This window comes from Oncorhynchus mykiss, chromosome 10, assembly GCF_057628025.1.
Source record: "Oncorhynchus mykiss isolate SJ-2025 chromosome 10, ASM5762802v1, whole genome shotgun sequence".
Taxonomy (NCBI): Eukaryota; Metazoa; Chordata; class Actinopteri; order Salmoniformes; family Salmonidae; genus Oncorhynchus; species Oncorhynchus mykiss.
In genome coordinates this window covers 44,407,976-44,427,126 of record NC_143031.1, presented here as the reverse complement: position 1 = coordinate 44,427,126, position 19,151 = coordinate 44,407,976, and the positions used below count along the sequence as shown (strand labels likewise).

At 41.8% G+C, this 19,151-nt stretch overlaps 1 protein-coding gene across 1 annotated transcript; it reads right to left on the bottom strand.

The window, feature by feature from the left end:
- Positions 1–153: 153 nt before the first annotated feature.
- Positions 154–15,767, bottom strand: LOC110533985 (nuclear RNA export factor 1). Its single transcript, XM_021618599.3, has 21 exons — positions 15,365–15,767; positions 14,478–14,709; positions 14,230–14,374; positions 14,047–14,130; positions 13,798–13,902; positions 8,543–8,623; positions 8,350–8,419; positions 8,143–8,231; positions 7,955–8,062; positions 7,627–7,736; positions 4,571–4,607; positions 4,371–4,442; positions 4,207–4,262; positions 3,781–3,888; positions 3,609–3,667; positions 3,302–3,417; positions 3,168–3,210; positions 2,989–3,061; positions 1,588–1,770; positions 404–464; positions 154–312 (listed from the first exon to the last, which is right to left on the bottom strand). The coding sequence occupies exons 1-21, from the start codon at positions 15,396–15,398 to the stop codon at positions 274–276; spliced, it is 1,905 nt and encodes a 634-aa protein (XP_021474274.2). The 5' UTR covers positions 15,399–15,767; the 3' UTR covers positions 154–273.
- Positions 15,768–19,151: the final 3,384 nt, after the last annotated feature.

The following is a 19,151-nucleotide window of genomic DNA, read 5'->3' as shown; positions in this document are numbered from 1 at the left end:
CAACTTGATGTTACTGGAGATTCACTAATTGCCAAATTCAACATGTAAAATTAACTCATCCTAGAGGTTTAGATATGCTTTAAAAGGCATAGCAGTTCATTTGAGTCCTTAAGGTTTGTGCAATCAACAATGCAAAATGACTACAAGCAGACATGAATACGTTCACTTTTAATTATAATGACAGAATGAAATGCTTGTTATCTAGTAATCCAGGAGGGGAATAAGAATCAAAAGGGAATAAGTGACAATTTAAAAAGCTCCAATCATTCCTATTCACTTTATGAAAGCGACATCTGGGATCTTTCCATGAGCCTGAGGAGAAACAGAAGTTCAGTATGAAGCATTCAGTCAAACGAAAGCAACACACATTGCTCCATTAGATATACTAGGATCAAGCATTTACCTTAAGGTCTGTGAAGACCTGCCCTGCTCGGTTGAAATCCCACTCATTGTCCTGCAGGCATCTGAAATACATTGATCAAGTAAGTTAAAACCCAACATCATACGAAGCAGTGTTTGTCACTACTTGAGCCCACTTAGAATCTAGGCCATGGCTGCAGATCTGTAGAGAGAAGGCACCCAGTGTCCTGTCTGAAGCATAAGCGCTACTGCGTTGCAACCTAGCGGTGGCAAAAGTCCTGGTGTGCCCATGTAAATTACAATAAGCCCTCCCAAAATGTTTTGGGCTTTAAAATAAGTTTGTGCTGAAACAGACCAATCACAGGTCCCGGTTGACTCAGGCAGGATGAAAACGACTACGTCGACCATGACCCTTTGCTAGTTACAGCCGCTTACAACGCGTTTTTTTGTTGTTGGTACCATTCAGAAACATGGCACGCTTCAATTCAAATGCTTAAAATCTGGAGTTTTCCATAGGAACAAGTGGATGACGTCAGCGCTACCACTATCTACTGGTTTTAGTGTCTGTCCACCCCCCGGATCCCTTTTCCCCAGAGCTGAAGATCCTAATCACATTCTGCGCATGTTTCTTTAGATCTACTTTACACACACACACGGTCCCACTGTCAATTGTGAATGATGCATATTACAGGTGTAACGTCCATGCAGCATCTGCATACCAACCATTTGATCTCAATCAGTTTCAAGGGGAGATGCTTTAGAACTTGAGTTAAACGGTGTGTTTCGAATTATGTACAGTGAGCAACCTTTACAGCAAATGGCGTAAAACTGTAGCATAGCCTACCTGGGTCTAATTTAATCAATGTACATATTTTGCATAGTGGCGCTCTGTTGAGTTCTGGCTACATGATTACAAAAATGGACCAATTGATTCTCCTAAAATCTCAAAATGAGGTGTTTTTGTCTTACAGTAACGTTATGCTGTTATATTGGGTTCTGTTATGTACAATATCATTATGTGATCTTGCAGACATTGATTCAGCTTTGATCTAACTTTATTAGACAAGCAGCATTCACCAGAATAGCCTGTTCTCTAGAGCACAGACTGCATAAGTAGAGAATCATGCGCAGACGCTTCAGGGCCTTTAGCTGTCGGGAAGAGGGTCCAGAAAAGTCAGATCCGCAGCCACTCTAAAATCTAATGCAAGTTAACTGTGTGCCACTCACTTCTGGGACCATTCCAGGTTCATGCCGGACTTTAGGGAGAAGGCAGAAAGCATCTCTTGCTGGGGAGCTGAGAGGGTGGGGACAGGGCTGCTGGATGGTGTGGGGGCGGGTGCAACAAAGGCCCGCCGGATCTCCTCAGTTGTAGCATTACGAACAAAAAGCTCGTCGTTTACTATGCAAAGACTGTTGAAACAAAGACAAACAAGAAAATATGACATTACACATTTCCATTATCTTTTATTATACTGAGTTACAGTCAAGACATCTAGCAGAGTTGTCAATACACTACATGACCAAAAGTATGTGGACACCTGCTCGTCAAACATCTCATTCCAAAATCATGAGCATTAATACTGCTATAACAGCCTCCACTCTTCTGGGAAGGTTTTCCACTAGATGTTGGAACATTGCTGCGGTGACTTGCTTCCATTCAGCCACAAGAACATTAGTGATGTCGGGCACTGATGTTGGGCGATTAGGCTTGGCTCGCAATCGGCGTTCCATTTCATCCCAAAGGTGTTCGATGGGGTTGAGGTAAGGGCTCTGTGCAGGCTAGTCAAGTTCTTCCACAACTGACCTTGACAAACTACTTCTGTATGAAACTCGCTTTGTGCACAGGGGCATTGTCATGCAGAAACCGGAATGGTCTTCCCTAAACGGTTGCCACAATGGTGGAAGAACAGAATCTAAGGGGCCTAGCCCAAACCATGAAGAACAACCCCAAATCCATTATTCCTCCTCCACCAAACTTGACAGTTGGCATTATGGTAGCGTTCTCCTGGCCTTCGCCGAAACCCAGATTAATCCGTCGGACTGCCAGATGGTGAAGCGTGATTCATCACTCCACGGAACGAGTTTCCACTGCTCTAGAGTCCAATGGCAGCGAGCTTTACACCACTCCAGTCAATGCTTGGCATTGTGATCTTAGGCCTGTGTGCGGCTACCCAACAAACAGTTCCTGTGCTGATGTTGCTTCCAGAGGCAGGTTGGCACTCTGTAGTGAGTGTTGCAACCAAGGACAAAGCGCTTCAGCACTCGGCGGTCCCGTTCTGTAAGCTTGTGCGGCCTACCACTTTGCGGCTGAGCTGTTGTTGCTCCTAGACGTTTCCACTTCACAATAACAGCACTTGACCGGGGCAGCTCTAGCAGGACAGAAATTCGAACCGACTTGTTGGAAAGGTGGCATCTTGTGATGGTGCCACGATGAAGGCCAGTCTACTGCCGATGTTTGTCTATAGCGATTGCATGGTTGTGTGCTCAATTTTATATACCTGTCAGCAACAATTGTCGCTGAAATAGTCGAATCCACTAATTTGAAGGGGTGTCCACATACTTTTGTTAACATAGTATATTGAGGAACCATCTCTATGCTTGTGGTCTGGTACAAATGTCTAGACCTACCTTGTCCCTCCAGCCGGCACTGTGATGAACACCCGAGAGAAAGCTCTGACAGAGTCTCGGGATTTACCTTCAACTAGGGTGAAAGAGAGAAAAAGAGACATGGTTAATGACTTTTTTTGTTAATGAAAATGTATATGGGGAAACAGTATAATAAGTTTTAGAAGTTTTAAAAAGCATACCTTCTTTGAACACTCCAGTGACTGTGAACGACAGTAACGTGTTCTGTAAAAGTGGAGAGAGAGAAGAGATTGAAGCTATGAAATCAAGGATGGTCATGCATGCGAGTTGATGGTTAGAAGTGAATTCTACTCACAGTGAAGGTGTTGACGTCCACATTTAGCGATGCAGTGTCATGGTGCGTTTTGGGCAGTTCGTTCAGGAAAGCCACCACATTCAGACGGGTGTGCTTCAGTAAGCGGAATCGTGTGGCTGAAAGAACAGAGGGCAAGAGGGTTTATTTAAGAACAAAGATGTTACTCTCAATGTAGTCTTTTACTTTGTGTATATGAGTGACTTTCACAACCAAGAGGTTTACTTTATTCAGAGACTAAATTTGCACTGAAAGAGATGACAACCATTACTTCTCAAAACTTTGAACTAGAGAATCAGAAGAGACTCACAGGGATCTTTGAGCTTTTTCAGGTTCCGAGTGTCTTTATGGTAATCTCCGAGACTGCACCTAGAGACAGTGACTGACTATGTTAGAAACAGGTGACAAATAGGTGCTGCTGAGCACGTTTATAATACACTGTTTATGCTGCTGGAGACATTAACAACTAGCCGAGGGGGTACCTGGATGGGTTCTGCATGGTAATGAACATGCTCAAGGAGAAGGTCGCTCCATCATGGTAGGCATCTAACAAAGGTTGTCTGTCCCCGGAGTCATACACACTGTAGTATCTATAAAAAAAAAAGGGTGGGGTGGGGGGCGGGGGGGTTATTTTATTTTTTAAAGTTACATCAGAAGAAACATAAAACTTACATTTCCAATCGGTACAGATAGATGTTCTACCTATTGCAGATCAATTTGTCGTTTAAAGAATAATCCAAATTACATCAAATCATTCTCCCCTTTTGTTCTAACCATTTATAACAATAATATACATTGTAGCGAGTCAGTGTTTTGGGTTCAGGCTTAGTGTGTACAGTAATAATCTGTATCTGTGGTTTCCATCGTCTTTCCCTGTTACACATATAAAGAGCTAAGTGCAAACTCACTGTTGTAGGAAGGCGAGGATGGGAGTCTTGATCTCTTCTGAGCAGAAGTAGCTGGCCTGTGACAGCAGTCAAAAGTAAAGAAATTGTAAAGAAAAATCTCCTATTTTGACAAAGGTGATTACATGCACACCCCCGAATGATAAACAATTGGTTGTATGTATTACCTTGCAGGGTGGAAGGGCAGCAGGAGTCACCTCCACATCAAAGACTATAGGAGGGGGCAGATCCTGACCATCCTAGTGAGAGACAGAGAGAGGTCAAGGAGAGAACTAAAATAACTCATTAAAGAGTTGAAAAGGTTTCACAAATACAATTATAATAATATCAAAAACGGAATGGAAAAGGATGAATTTAGAATCCTTACCAGTTTGAGAAGCCTGGGGAACCTCTCTCTCACCGTGCTGTCCGACATTCACAAAAACACAGAAGATACAAGAGACGGGAGTTAGTGCTGCTGACCAAATATAAGAGACTCGGAGTCATCCCCCTGAATACCATTTAACCACACACACACACACACGTTTGCTCATGCACTCACAGCCTCATCCATGGATTATAATCTCTAATAGCTGCCCAAATGTTGATATAATCCCCGTCCAGACAATTAACAAAAATTAGGGGAGGAATTTGGCCAAAGACCAATGGACTTGATTCGTCATTATCAGGGTGGTTTGAACTTCATATTTGATTGTTCAGGATAGACCACACCCATGCCTGATCATGAACTAATCAGCTCTGCATATCAGTGAAGAGGTACTTAATGTTACACGTCCTCATGTACTAATATGAACAGGGATACAGATAATACAGATAAATCAAATGTCAAATAAATCTACGGCGACAGACCCGATTTCGCCACCCACCCCGGCCCCCTTTCCTGTGGCAATGTACTCACCCCTTTGTGATACTCACCGTCCCCCCTACACGCCGAAACACACTGACACACGCTGTCTTGGAAGGGGTGGTAGGGGTAGGGGTGTGAACGTTGGTTGTGAGCGCTCATACCAACAAGAGAAAGATCAGTGCTTTTCACACGCATAGGGGAGTGGACTGGTAATTCAGACGTGTGATGTGGCCAATGTGATTGGTAGAGTCCACAAGGGTGGTACCGTGGTAAAACTAGATGTTGCATGTTTGAGCTGTCCGATACACACGTCATAGAACCAAGAGATAGTGAAATGGAATCTAAAGACTGCAGGGATGAGATGTAGAGGTGATGATAGAGACTGTTGGAGATGACTGAATTCCATGAAGCAGGGTTATGAGGGGTTAATCCGTTACATAAAGGCTGGTTAAAGTTACACCCTGTCGTTTCATGTAGAAAGCAACTACACACTTGCCATCTGTGTATTTCACCAAAGCCATAGCGATATGTAGAACAGAGGGGGATGAAGGGAAGCGCTAGACTTATGGTAACATAGAACAAGACACGAGTCGCCGTATCAAACCAAAACAGCAAAGGGGAGTTCACGAAAAGCTTTGATAGATGATGCAATGTCTCTAGGAGTAGAAAACGAGTAAGTTGAGGAGGCCATGCACAGCATCCCCTTCAGATGAAGAAAATACACACAAATAGAACTGAAAAGATAAACAGAGTGATAGAGAACATGGAAGTTGGGCCCTGAGCACCACTACAGACAGAGCACTATTGGAAGTAGCTCTTTGTTGCTAGCATTGATTGACGTAAGAATGATACTGCATCTCACACAACGCATTTTGTACCAGAATAAATTATAAATTACATTTTGGACCCCACTTCAACTTTAACATTCCGGGGGTGGTTAAAAATAAATAAGGCATTCATGCAAAGGTGTTTTTGTTTGATATTTTTAGGGAAACATGTTGAGAGTGATATGTGAGGACTTGATCAGTGATCATTGACATGACTGCATGTCTTTATGCCCACAGAAGCTTTAAGAGTCATATCCTTAAAAGGAAATCAACTTCCTATATTGAAATCCCACTGATTGAGGGTCTCTCAATAAATGCATCTTTGTGTCCCTCATTTTCAAAGCTTCTCCTCCTCTCTGGCTGTTACATTCTGAGGACGTGTCCACCAACCTGCGAAAAACAAACAAGCCTTGAAGTAAAGGCATGTTAGATTTAAGGGAATTATGAGAAAGCTTGTATTTGGGGACTCTGCTTGGCTTTGTGGAAACCTCTCTCCCTCTCCAACCCCAGGCCTGTAGAGCAAATCTTCACCTTCGTTTTCTTCTTCACTTCAATGTCTTCTTTGCTTAGCATATACTGCATGTACGTGTGTGCGTACGATGTGGCCAGATGCACGGCTGTGCCTGTCTTAGGTTGTCCCGGTATCAAAGGTGGGATCTTACCCGTCATTGGCTAACCAGCCCTCTTCACTGGCCACATTTCAAGACCCGTTATAGGGGAGGATGGAAGGAGGTACCATCAGCCCAATCAGCATGTAGCACAAGCAGATAGTAAATACCATGTTTCCCATGTTTCCCATATGAATATTTAAGGAATCCCTTTCCACAATGCAATTTTCTTAATCCAAGCTCCTCCCAAAGTATGGGTCTCAATGACTACTACGGGTCAAAATGCTGTGGTCAGTATTATCCAAGATAAGTGTGTGTGTGTGTGCTCGAGCGAATACTTCTCGACATTTAAATTATATGGATTTCCTTTTTTTATGTAAACATTTTATACAGAGGTGTCTGTAGGGGGCACAGGGCCATCTCCACTGCAGAAAAAGATGGAAGGTAAAGATGAGCTGCAGAGTTTCGGAGAGGTAGAGCGAGACAGACAAAGAGCACTCAGACAGTTGAACCTGCATCTAGAAGGGGGGAGGGATGGAGAATAATTAAAGTGATAGATGTAGCCATTATCCTCAAATACACCATGTGTTAAGCTGGTTAATGTTGAGGTATATGGCGTGAAGAGGTTAATGGTTTGATCATGTCAAAACTTCGGCAGGTATGGCATGCATGGACCTTAAATTAAAAGAATCATAAAGGTGGCATTACATTTGAATTCTGGTGCTTCCCCACAAGCATTGAGTAGGGTATTTGTAGGAATCCAACATAAACCAAAACATTGTCAAAGAACAGATCATCTGAAATCTTAACTTCTTCACCACATATGTTATTGTAGTAAAGTGGGAGGGCTCAGTGAGAGGCTCTCTGATAGGATGGTGTTCACTAAGCCACTCCAGTTCTTTCAAATTTGAGCAGCGCGTTACTATTCAGTAGTACCACACCCAACATGTCCTTCCTGAATCATAATCCATAAATAACATGTAATTTCCCGCAGCACAGGAATTTTCTGAATACATTCAAGTTCCCCCCTGAAATACAGGGAATAGAGAGCTAAACTACCCCCCCCCCCCTCCCATACACCTCACAACACACTGTCAGCATCATACTATTACCCACCCACCCATCCTGAGCACAGACTGACCTTATGTAAGAAGCATGGTCCTTGAAATAGTCGCAAAGGGGATTCCTCTCCAGCCATAGCTCCACCAGCTTAAGACCCTTGATCCTATCCAGCTCACGCTCTGTCTTTAACTGGAATGGTAGGGACAATAAAATCTAATCAAACAACCAGTAGCCTAATTTATACTCTAAAGACCTGACAGAGAGAGAACTCATAGTCCCCAAGAGTAGTCAATTTACTAAATGAATTATGTGGATAACTGAAAAGCAACAGAACTTTGTGCAATCCCAGTAAAGATCAGTGTTTGAGTAACAACCCATTGTGCCTCAACCAGACCCGATCTCCTCACCTCATTATGAGAAAGATTGAGTGTCTTCAAGTTTGGAGCCTTGTTGACCAGCTCTGACAGGTCATCCAGCCTAAACAGCTTGTTGTTGCTGATGTTCAGACAAACAAGCTATGGAAGGAAACAAGTAGGGATCAGTGGAAAGGAAAGCATACATATTATTCAGCTACAAGTAAGGGCCACATCCATACCTCTGGAATGTTCTCCTCAATTATCTTAATAACAGCGTGCATAGAGTTCTTTCTGTTCAATGTCACATCAATGTTCTGGGAAACCAGGTCTGTGAAAATCAGGGAAGCGTAGGACTGTTAGATGGCACTACCAAAATCCATATCATATAATGTAAATGTACAGTGAAAAATATTTGATGTGACTAACTGCTCTTGCCGTGTGCTTACCTGGGTCTATCCGGATGTTGTTCAAGTCCAGGGCTTGTTGAGAGTGATCAAAGCGTTTAGCCATGCATTGCTAATGAGGGGAAAAAGGGTTTTAATAGACATTCAGCCCATACATCTCCATGCATAATAATATACTTTATTAAAACCCATCACTCCATCTCCTATTCATTAACAGCTGGTCTCCTTGTCTTACCTTTAGGTGCTCCAGATCTGCTGGCTTTAGTTCAGACTGAAGACCAGGGGGTGGAGGACAGGGATTCATCAGTACAGTCACCTGGAAAGATGGAAGTTGGAGGAGTGAATGGCATGTCTTCTAATGAGTATCCCCAAGGGGAAATGGTTCTCCTTGAATTCCAATTGGAAGCCCTAATCATTAACCACCGCTTGACCCCTTCTCAAGATCCTAATGATGGTCCTATTCTTACTGATTTGCCATCCTCAAACCATTAACCTGGCCTCAGCTGTTTTTATATCAATATCAAATCCTTTCTGGGTAACAATTAAGTACCGTACTGTAATAATCTCCATTAAAATGGGCAAAAATAACCTTTGAGCGAAAAACTATTTCTCAATAAATACTTTTGCTAGGACTGCCTGGCTGTGGTGTGAGTTGAGGGGAAAACTGAAAACTAGCCGTTATTTGGACGTCTTTGTTATTGTTCTAAAAAAAAAATGTTTTACCGCATAGTGATGTCACCATGCAAAGCCGAAACTCCCACCCATGCAAATCTGCTGATTCGTAGGTCCTGTGTAGTCCAGCAACAATCAGGAAATATGATTTTTTTATTTATTTTTTACATTTGTAAAATCTCACTTTTACAGTGTTAGTTTCATCAGATGTTGTTGTACAATTTGATATAAAAATAGGTTTGTCCTTGACTAAAACAGAAAGTTCTGTTCTTTTGGCCAATCGATTGGTCAAAAAAATAAGAACATGTACGTGTATTTCTCCATATACACACACACCCTGTGTTTTAGTAAAATCAACTATATGTATTGAGCTCGCGGTTTGATGAAACAAGACATACCTCAAGAGGGTGCCAGAGATCTAGATAACCAGAAAAAAAAAGGGGAAAAAAACTTAACCTGACCCAATTTTTCTCCTCACTCAGATTCTGCTATTACGCTCCTGAAGTTGACAGTAATAAACTACGTGAGGAGTCGGCAACCTTTCTCATGTTGAATGCCAATTCATCTTACTATTTCTACCGGTCTGCATGCCAGTTATGGTTTTCAGACAATGACTAAATTGACAAAACTCGTAAATGAAATAAACCAAAACTTGATTCTCACAAGTGTAGTATACAGTGGTTCCTCCTTTAAAAGTTGCGTCACACTGCGGCACAGCTTGTGTGCTTCCGCAGCACGTCATTTAATTATCAGCCATTTTTCCTGTTACTGCAAGTTATTGCTAGTTTGACCACCAGAGGGCATTCCGTATTGGCATTACCAGAGAATTTAAAACCTTTTTTGTAATAACATAGTTTATGGGATTAATTTTAATAAATGTGGCTCAATTTGATTAATATTATGGTGAGAGGAAAACGAAACTCTCAGGGTGGAATGGAAAATATGGTGATGCACAACATGACTGTTGGGAGTAGGCTAAAGGATTGGAGGATTCTAAATTGTTTGCCTTCATTAGACAACTTTTTTCCAATATTTCTGTAAATCAGTGATATTTATTCCCATAGTAATTCATTATGGATCCATAACTAAATCAACATCTGCTTTTTGAAAGTATTTATAATTATTTTATAAAGGAAATGTGTTTATTTGTTTATTAGGCTACTGTGCAGTCAACAATACATACTATAGAAAACATGGGAAAGTCCCTAATTCCTTACATAAGGGAGAGCAGGCCATGTCTGTACAACATAATGCAGGGCACGCGGGAGACCGGGGTTCAAATCCCCGTTGGGGAGGAAGGAGTCGGCTGTCTTTGTAAATAGGTATTTGTTCTTAACTGATTCTGTGTGTTATTTCATAGTTGTGATGTCTTCACTATTATTCTACAATGTAGAAAATAGTAAAAATAAAGAAATCCTGGAATGAGTAGGTGTGTCCAAACTTGACTGGTACTTGCTTAATTAATTTGAATAATATTATGGTGTTTCTATACCCTCAGGGTTTCTGTTAGGATGGAATGGAAAATATGGAGCTGTACAACTGCATTTTGAAAGAGTATTTATCATCATTATTTTATTAACAAAATGTGTTTTAGGCTACTGTGCCGTCTACAATACATACTGTAGTAAACATGGGAAAGTGTCTAATTCCTTACATAAGGGAGAGCAGGCCATGTCTGTACTACAGAATGTTGGGCACGCAGGAGACCAGGGTTCAAATCCCCGTTGGGGAGGAAGGAGTAGGCTGTCCTTGTACTGATTCCATAGTTGTGATGTCTTCACTATTATTCTACAATGTAGAAAATAGTAAAAATATAGAAAAATCCTGGAATGAGTAGGTGTGTCTAAACTTTTGACGGGTACTTGCTGGAACGGAAAATGATGGTCGGCAGTGCAGTACTGGGCTATTTACGAGGAAGGAGTAGGCGGTCATCGTAAATAAAAATGTGTTCATAAATGACTTGCCTAGTTACATAAAGTTTGCACTAAGAGCATAACATTTCTGCACCCTAATTTTCTAATTCTTGTCTAACCAATACCCAAATGGAGATTAAGTGAAAAATAAACATCCGCATTTGAACGTCCTTTTTTCTCGTTATTTTATTTTATTAACGAAAGCATAAAGATGTTGAAGAAATACTGTACTGCTGTTTTGAGTTAGAAATGTAACACTTTAGAGTACTTAAGCATCGGATATACATTGGAAGTTGAGGGATTTTCACAACAGTAGCCAGGCTATAAAAAGTCTATTGTCCTGCTAATAGGAAACATTTGCATGATGGGCTACATTCTTTATTGTAACCACAATGTCACACATCATTTGTATCTACCTTTCCAATTACTTTTAGAGTTTGGGAATTACAAAATGTGCGCTCTCTTTTTAGTTACACTGTTTTAGTTTGAACGTGCAGACTTAAACTCCAATTAAGCCCTCTTGTTGTTTGTAAAGTCAAATTCAAAATTCAAAAAGGCACTCGCACATCTGATCTTTTTTGCAGGTGCAACAGCCGGATAAGATGAGGAAAAAGAGGAAGGAACCCGCACACTGCTCTTGATCGTATCACTGATCTTTAATAAGCTTTACATATCGTCCTCACAGCCTCCGTCAGAGCTTTTGTGAGTTTTTTTTAATTAGCACTGTTATGTAGACCTAGCCACACCCACATCCGGTCCACGCATCGAAAGGGGTTGGAGGCGAAGTTAAACAAATAAGTGCTACCAAATATAACAATATGCATTTAAAAAATATTCAAATCAAATGTGTACATAAAACGTATTAAACACGTCTGTAAAACCACAATGGGGACATCGACTTACCAAGCAAGTTTTCATAAATCCTTGGGTACAGTGTAAGAAAAACGTCATAATTCATGTTCAAATTTACAACAACATACATATGCATTTCATCATTAAGACCTCTAGTAAATAATGTCTGGAGGGTGAAAATCCAAAAACATTCTGGCTGATTTTCTTTTGTGGCAGGCAGTTGGCATGGACCAATTTATCACGTAAATAAAACATGCCAGTGTTTCTTGACCGCATCTCCCACTTTTTGCGAGTTCAAAGTATATGTAGTTGTGAACATTACAGAGGGTTCTTTAGCGGGTCTTTTTGGTTCATCTCGTGTTTTCCCCAATGCCAAATTAAGAGCTTCATCCACACATTGTGGAGAGTAACCTCTTCTTAGAAACCTATTGCACATCTCTGCTGCTTTTTCTAGACAGTCCTGAAAATGATTTGTTCCAAGTTGGGGAGGAGGGGCGGTTCACACCTAGCTCGGCTATTAGACAATTCTTTAGTAAAGGTTGAATAGTCTATTGTTCAGCTAATAGCCCATCCTACTACACTTGTGAAAAACAAACTTTTCCCCCTTTCCACGTTAAAGATTCCAATTGATAGTGTTTTTAGCCACAATCGGCCCCAACGAATACATTTGGGCACAGTCGATAGCATGCTGGACTTCGGGCTAGAGTGTTGAGGGTTCAAAACCTGCTCCCTGCTTGTTATAATGATACACCTGGTATTGGATATGGCTGGGGAAAAAAACTTGCTAAATAGGGATTTTCGTAAATTAACTTTGACAAAATAATACGCACAATCGTTTGCCTACATTAACATATTCCTCTCAATTGTACAGTTTTTGCTGGACTAGTTATGACGCTATAACTACATACATTTGCTTCCCTGTAATGTTTTGTCAGCCATCTTTGCTGAAGTCACACTCGATATGATTAGTCATATAAAAACCTTGGGATCCAAATGCATAATGAGTGCTCTAATTCCTCCTTGTGGTGGTCTGGAGCAATGAAGCCGTGACACTGGGTACCTTCAAGTCCCGCAGTGTAAACTCGCAACTTTTAAAGGAGGAACCACTGTAGGTTGTGCACTCTGCCAACAATGTGTCCACTACGACAATGATAAGGGAAGACTGGAATAATAATATTGAATGCATTAAGATAAATTCCCAAAATCAAAGTAACAAACACGGTAGATTAGAAATTATAGGAATTAACGGTAAATGTACAACTGGTGATATATGTAATGGGGAATTGAATACACTAACAATTCACACAATGAAGTTATGAAATAATATACGTGCACAAATTGGTGGGAGAGAGCGCATTCTGGAGAGAGAAGTGGTATATCCGACATCTGCATTGGCCATGCAGCATTTATGACGATACGGCCTCAGCAGAAGTCAGGGCATTCATACTTCTTGAGCTTTGTGGAGCAGTTGTCAATGAAGTGAGTTTGTGTTTTCTATAGGATAAACCGCCCCTATCTACCGTCAACCAATCATGTCAATGCAGAGTTATACAGAGCCCTCCGCATTGTTACAAAATTTGGGAGGTGTAAGGTGATGGGGTACTGAGCTCGATTTGGCCTCTGCAGGCTCCGCAATTGCTTCACACCCTGCATATGGCGCATCCGACCACATCTTCAGATCAAACATAAATTGTCTTTTAGTTGAGGCCTCCGCAATGGATTAGTTTACTGAGATGGGTGCATACACACACACATATATATATACACACACATATATATATATATATATATAGATATACATATGTTACTGCTCCACTAAAACAATCGTGGTCCACTAATGGCCTAATGACCAAACAATCAACAGGTCGATTAATTGGGAGTCAGCCCTATATAAAACACAGGAAAAATACAATTCACTGCACTGGGCCTTTAATTTAAAAATCCTGATGACATAATGTGTTTTTATGTCTGGTTCCCAGTCTGCCAAAATCTTCCACTTAACACTAATTGATAAAACTGGCAGAGATCTTGTGGAAGGGGAAAAAAATTGTACCTTGTAGCCTTCTTTGTCTGTGATCTTCCGAGATATCTTTAACAAGGCATTCGCAGTGATGGAATCGTCAATATAGAACTGTGCTCGGTTGCCCTCTACTTGGTACTTTGGAAAACAGAGGTGTAGAAAGAACGTAGTTTAGGTTATATTAAAAACAATCAAATGAAACAATTTCAAGGGACATGGGAATTAAACTATTTATGGACTAACTTGCCAACGCAAAAGAGCCATTAGGCAGTGGTCACTTACATTTACTGGGGTGAAGGGTATAGAGCAGATACTCTGCAGTGCTGTTATGAGCCAGTCTTTGTCATATTTCTTTCCATAGGGGACCTGTAAGAGTCACAAATTAGCATTGGTTAATTACAATCCAATCGATGACAGCTTAGTAGATCAGTAAAGCCACCCAATTCATTCACAATGTTGACTCACAAATATCTTGAACCAGGTATTGCGGCCATCTCCACCTCCATCCCCTCTGTTATTACCACGACCCCTGTGACCTCCTCCACCGCCACCTCTGCGGCCACGATCAAAGCGGTCATCACCACGGCGATTCGGCCTTCCGTAAGGGTTACTGGCAAGGTAAAACCATGAGAGGGTTAAAAGGATAACTTCCATGATAAAACCTATAAACATTTTAAATGAAATATTCCCTTTCATTTGCATGACAAACCCACAATCTGTGTTGGGAGGACCCATCTTGGGAGTTGCTGTCTGTCATTGCCACATCTCCATCCTCATCGTCAAATCTCGCTCTGGGTCCCTGGCCGCCACCGCCTTTTTGGCCACCACGATATCTTGTTCTTGTCCCTGGTGCTCCTGGCCCCTGGTCACTATACATATGGGCCCTAAAAGGACCCCTGCCTTTGCGGTTGCGAAACGTTTGTCCTCCAACTCTGTCATCATGATCTGATGGACAAAGTCACAAAAATGTGTTCTTGCTTTCACAGAATAAGTACTTCAACAAGGTCACGGCAATTAGCCTGGTAATGGCCCATATTTATTGTCATCGTCGTCTGTTATCATGCATGTTTGGCAGAAGCGCTAGCTAATGCACTCTTTTACTACGCCAACACGTTCAGACTTGCAGCCACGTTACGATGTAGTTAGCTAGCTAGCTATGGAATTACTCAACGTTGCTGTTGTCTAGCCAGCTAGTTACCTAACGTTACTTCTGTCACACAAGATGTGTGAATGTTAGCTAGCCAGATATATATGCTGTCAGAGTGAGTATCAGCATGCGAGCCATGGGTCCCAGTGTAATAAAATAAAAACAGTGCTAACTTACTTATAAACCACAAATAGCTGGCTGGCTAGCTAGCTACAGTATCTAGCTGCTTTCTGCGGATAACCCCTAACGTTCGCTGGCTAACTTGTTTATGTAGCTAGTTAACGTTAGCTACCTACGTATCAATTGATAGTTACTGTCGTATTACATTTAGTATTACGAAAAAAACTTTAGCTGACAAGGAAGAACATTTCTGTTAACAGGTTTGTTAGCGAACGTCAGTTAGCTAAGCCACAACAGCTAGCTAACGCGTTAGCTAACTAACCCTCATCGTACCGTTGTGGTAACGTGAATCGTCGGCTGTTGACATAATCAGGAACCGAACACACACTTAACACGAATACGTAAGTCCAATAATACTGGATATTATCACTTCTATATGTAGATCAATTCGAGTTTATCATCCGTAGCTAGCAAAGACATTCACTTTGTTCGTAGCATGCAATGTATGACCCCGCAGTCTGAGCATGTGCATTCGATTTGAACTCGTTTTGCTCACAACACGCTCTGATAATGACGTCATGAACACTTAATTCTCTAGCATTGTCTTCAATAGAAAGAAGTATTATGTGTGTGTAGTCCTCAGATGTTGGATCTCACACTGATCTCAGTGTGTGCATTTTTTTTATTTTTTTGTTTCATAGTAGGCCTACCTGGGCCCATATTCATAAAGCATTTCAGAGTATGTGCTGGGCTGGCCTAGGATCTGATGCCTAGTTAAATAAAAAAATTAAGAATCCGTTTGGCCTTTAGATTATTATGAATGAACAGTACCTGATCCTAGAGATGACCAGGAATGTTCTCTTGATAAGTGCGTGAATTGGTCCATTTTTTGTCCTGCTAAGCATTCAAAATGTAACGGGTACTTTTGGGCGTTGGGGAAATGTATGGAGTAAGAAGCACATAATTTTCTTTAGGAATGTAGTGAAGTTAAAAGTAGTCAAAAATCTAAATAGTTAAGTACAGATACCCCCCAAAACTACTTAAGTAGTACTTTAAAGTATTTTTCTGAAGTACTTTACACTACTGGCTTTTTTCAACATTGGTGTGAACTAGGTACAAAGAAACCCCTGTCATATTTCACATCAAAAGCCAGGAAGTTAGAGCAACATCACAATACAGACTACCATCCTACTGCTAGGACAAAATTAACTAAAACTACTTCACCAGAAAATAACCTCATATTTGTTGTCTATCCTTAACATATGTAACAGATGTATATGTACTCTCCATGCGTTGTGTTTTCTCAAAATAAATCACTTCGGCCAGTGGTCCCAGTTAAGCATCATTTATTTCTGCTGTTGTTAAATGTGAAACAGCACGTTAGTTGTGCAGTGCTTAACGGTATTGATGGTTGTCGATGGCAAAATTATTTTTTTAATAAATACTTTTAAGTGCTATCCTCTGGGAATACAATGTACATCTTGCTGTATATGTTTCGACCCAAATAAATTAATTTAAATTCAATACGTGGTGGTCCTTGTAACAGCTCTAAAAAGCATATTTGCTCAAGGAAAGTCATACAATAATGTATTGCAAAGGTGTAAACATAATGCATGTTCCTTATGTATAAAAATAACAACTATACTGCAAGAAATGGAGAAACATTACATTTGTAACAGTGTAATCTTCAGGGTCAGCCTTCTGCAGCTCAGGGTACTCTGATTTATATGGTAACCATAATAAAATCAATCAAATCTATTTATAAAGCCATCTTTACATCAGCTGATGTGACAAAGTGCTATACAGAAACCCAGCCTAAAACCCCAAACAGCAATCAATGCAGATGTAGAAGCACGGTGGCTAGGAAAAACTCCCTAGAAAGGCAGGAACCTAGGAAGAAACCTAGAGAGGAACCAAGCTCTGGCTGTGCCGGGTTGAGGTTATACCAGTACATGGCCAAGATGTTCAAACGTTCATAAATGACCAGCAGGGTCAAAAAATAATCATCATCACAGTGGTTGTAGAGGATGCAACAGGTCAGCACCTCAGGAGTAAATGTCAGCTGGCTTTTCATAGCCGAGCATTCAGAGTTAGAGACAGCAGGTGCGGTAGAGAGAGAGAGAGTCGAAAACAGCAGGTCTGAGACCATAGGCTTCAATCCCAGGCACCAAGACATTCTCAACTATGTTGGTGTACCTGCTCAGTCACATTCCTTAAGATTTATAACATAAAAACCTACCTGCATATTTGCCAGCTATGCCACTCCTTGCTGTTGTTGAACCATGGGAAATGCACAGGAGAAAACTCTCCATTCCAACCAGGTGGCAGATTCATCAAGTAATTTGATGTTGAAATATCCCCCCCCCCCCCCCCCCCCCCCCCCGACTGACATATTCAACACCTGCGTGAAGGGGTGGTTCCACATCAATGGGAAGGAGGCAATAGTGGTCCTCCTGCCAAAGATTAATCCACCGAGCATTGACCAGCTATGGTCTGTCTAGCTCACGCCCCTTCTGGCAAAGTTGTGAAGGTTTTGTTGCTGAATGGGTGACACAGGATAACCAAAATAACATCTTCAACCAACAGTTTGGCTGCCTCAAGGGATGCTCAACCACCCAGTGCCTTGTAAGCATGGCAGACCAGTTGTACAGAACAGCAGACACCAGAGGCACCTCCAGCACATGGGTCCTGACAGACTACAGCAAGGCCTTTGATCGTGTGGATCACACCATCGCAATGAAACACATTTTGCAATTATCTATCCGACCAGAGATCGTGCCATGGGTTTGTAACTTCCATTCCATTCCAGCAATACAGTACCATGATACTCTCCTGTGGCCTCCCCCAGGGCACAAGGCTTGGTCCAATTGTATTTGTGGCTCATGTCAAAGGTGCATCAGAGGGCACCCTATCCAACTCCCGGGCCTTTGTGGATGACCTGAACCTCATCCAATCAAGACCCTTATGTGACACTTCCACCATACAGCAGGACCTCAACCAACTAGCTGACTGGTCAGATCCAAACAAGATGAAGGGAACCGAAGGTTCTTCATGATGAACCATCTTCACCACTTCCATCTTCCGCCGAACACCTGACAGTCTACACCTGCTTTGTCTGTCCATTGCTCGATTACACCGCTCCAGTATGGCACCCAGGTCTCACAACACAACCAACTTGACAAGATCAAACGACGTGCAACCAAAATCATTATGGGCCCCACCTACAGCTCCTACAACTCTGCATGCAGTGACCTGGGATTGCAGTCCTTGGAGTCCCACCGCACCCGTCCTGCAGATCCTCTGCCCAGAAGCTTGCAAAACCCCAAGATTACAAATGGCTGACAGTGGCAGATCTACCCAATCCAGTCACAAACTGAACCTTCCCCCTACTCTGACTGACAGACAGCCCGATGTCATACTTTGTGAGACTGCTTAATGCTACTTAACTGTAATATTGTATACTACATCAAATTTTTTAAATTAAGTTACTTGTGCTGCAATTCAACTATTAGCTGCAAGTGTAAAATTTGAAATAAACCTTAAATATAACGAAGGCTGAACAACTCTGTCATTGCTACAATGATTCAGGCTAGGGAATTAAGTAAGCATTTCAAGACTGGAGTGTCACGTTGGCATAAAATGATTCGGGAGACAGACGCAGGAATGCGTAATAGTTGTTTTTTTATTCAGCCCAAATTACGACGTGCGGTGTAAGGGAACGAAGACCAAACAAACACGTAACAAAACACACAGGGTAGAAACCCAAAACAAAAGAGCGAGGAGTTCCTCAAATAAATAACACACGCACAATGATTAACACACGGGACGAGACCCGTAATCTGCGCAATCCACGAGGCCACGAATGCCCAAAACACACAGCACAGGTACTCACACACACCAACAGACATTGTGACAATAATCGACCCCACCATGGTGAACAAAGGGCACATATATACAAGCAGTAGGAATATGGGCCAGTTGTGCGCAATGAAAGTTCCGGACGGGCGAGTTGTGGCTGCTGAAGTGGCGTTGTCGGACGGACCCGTTGGGGCGACGTCGGACGGCCCAATTGCAGCTGCCCAAATTGCGGCAGCGCCGGACAGATTAGTCACAGCGTCTC

Bases quoted from the DNA above. Each gene is read 5' to 3' on its own strand.
- LOC110533985 (XM_021618599.3), bottom strand. From the start codon at position 15,398: ATGTCAACAGCCGACGATTCACGTTACCACAACG. The intron at 4,608-7,626 runs GTCAGTCTGTGC...AATGTCGGACAG, and splicing joins GACCATGCTTCTTACATAAG to CACGGTGAGAGAGAGGTTCC. The intron at 4,443-4,570 runs GTAAGGATTCTA...GTCTCTCACTAG, and splicing joins TCCCCAGGCTTCTCAAACTG to GATGGTCAGGATCTGCCCCC.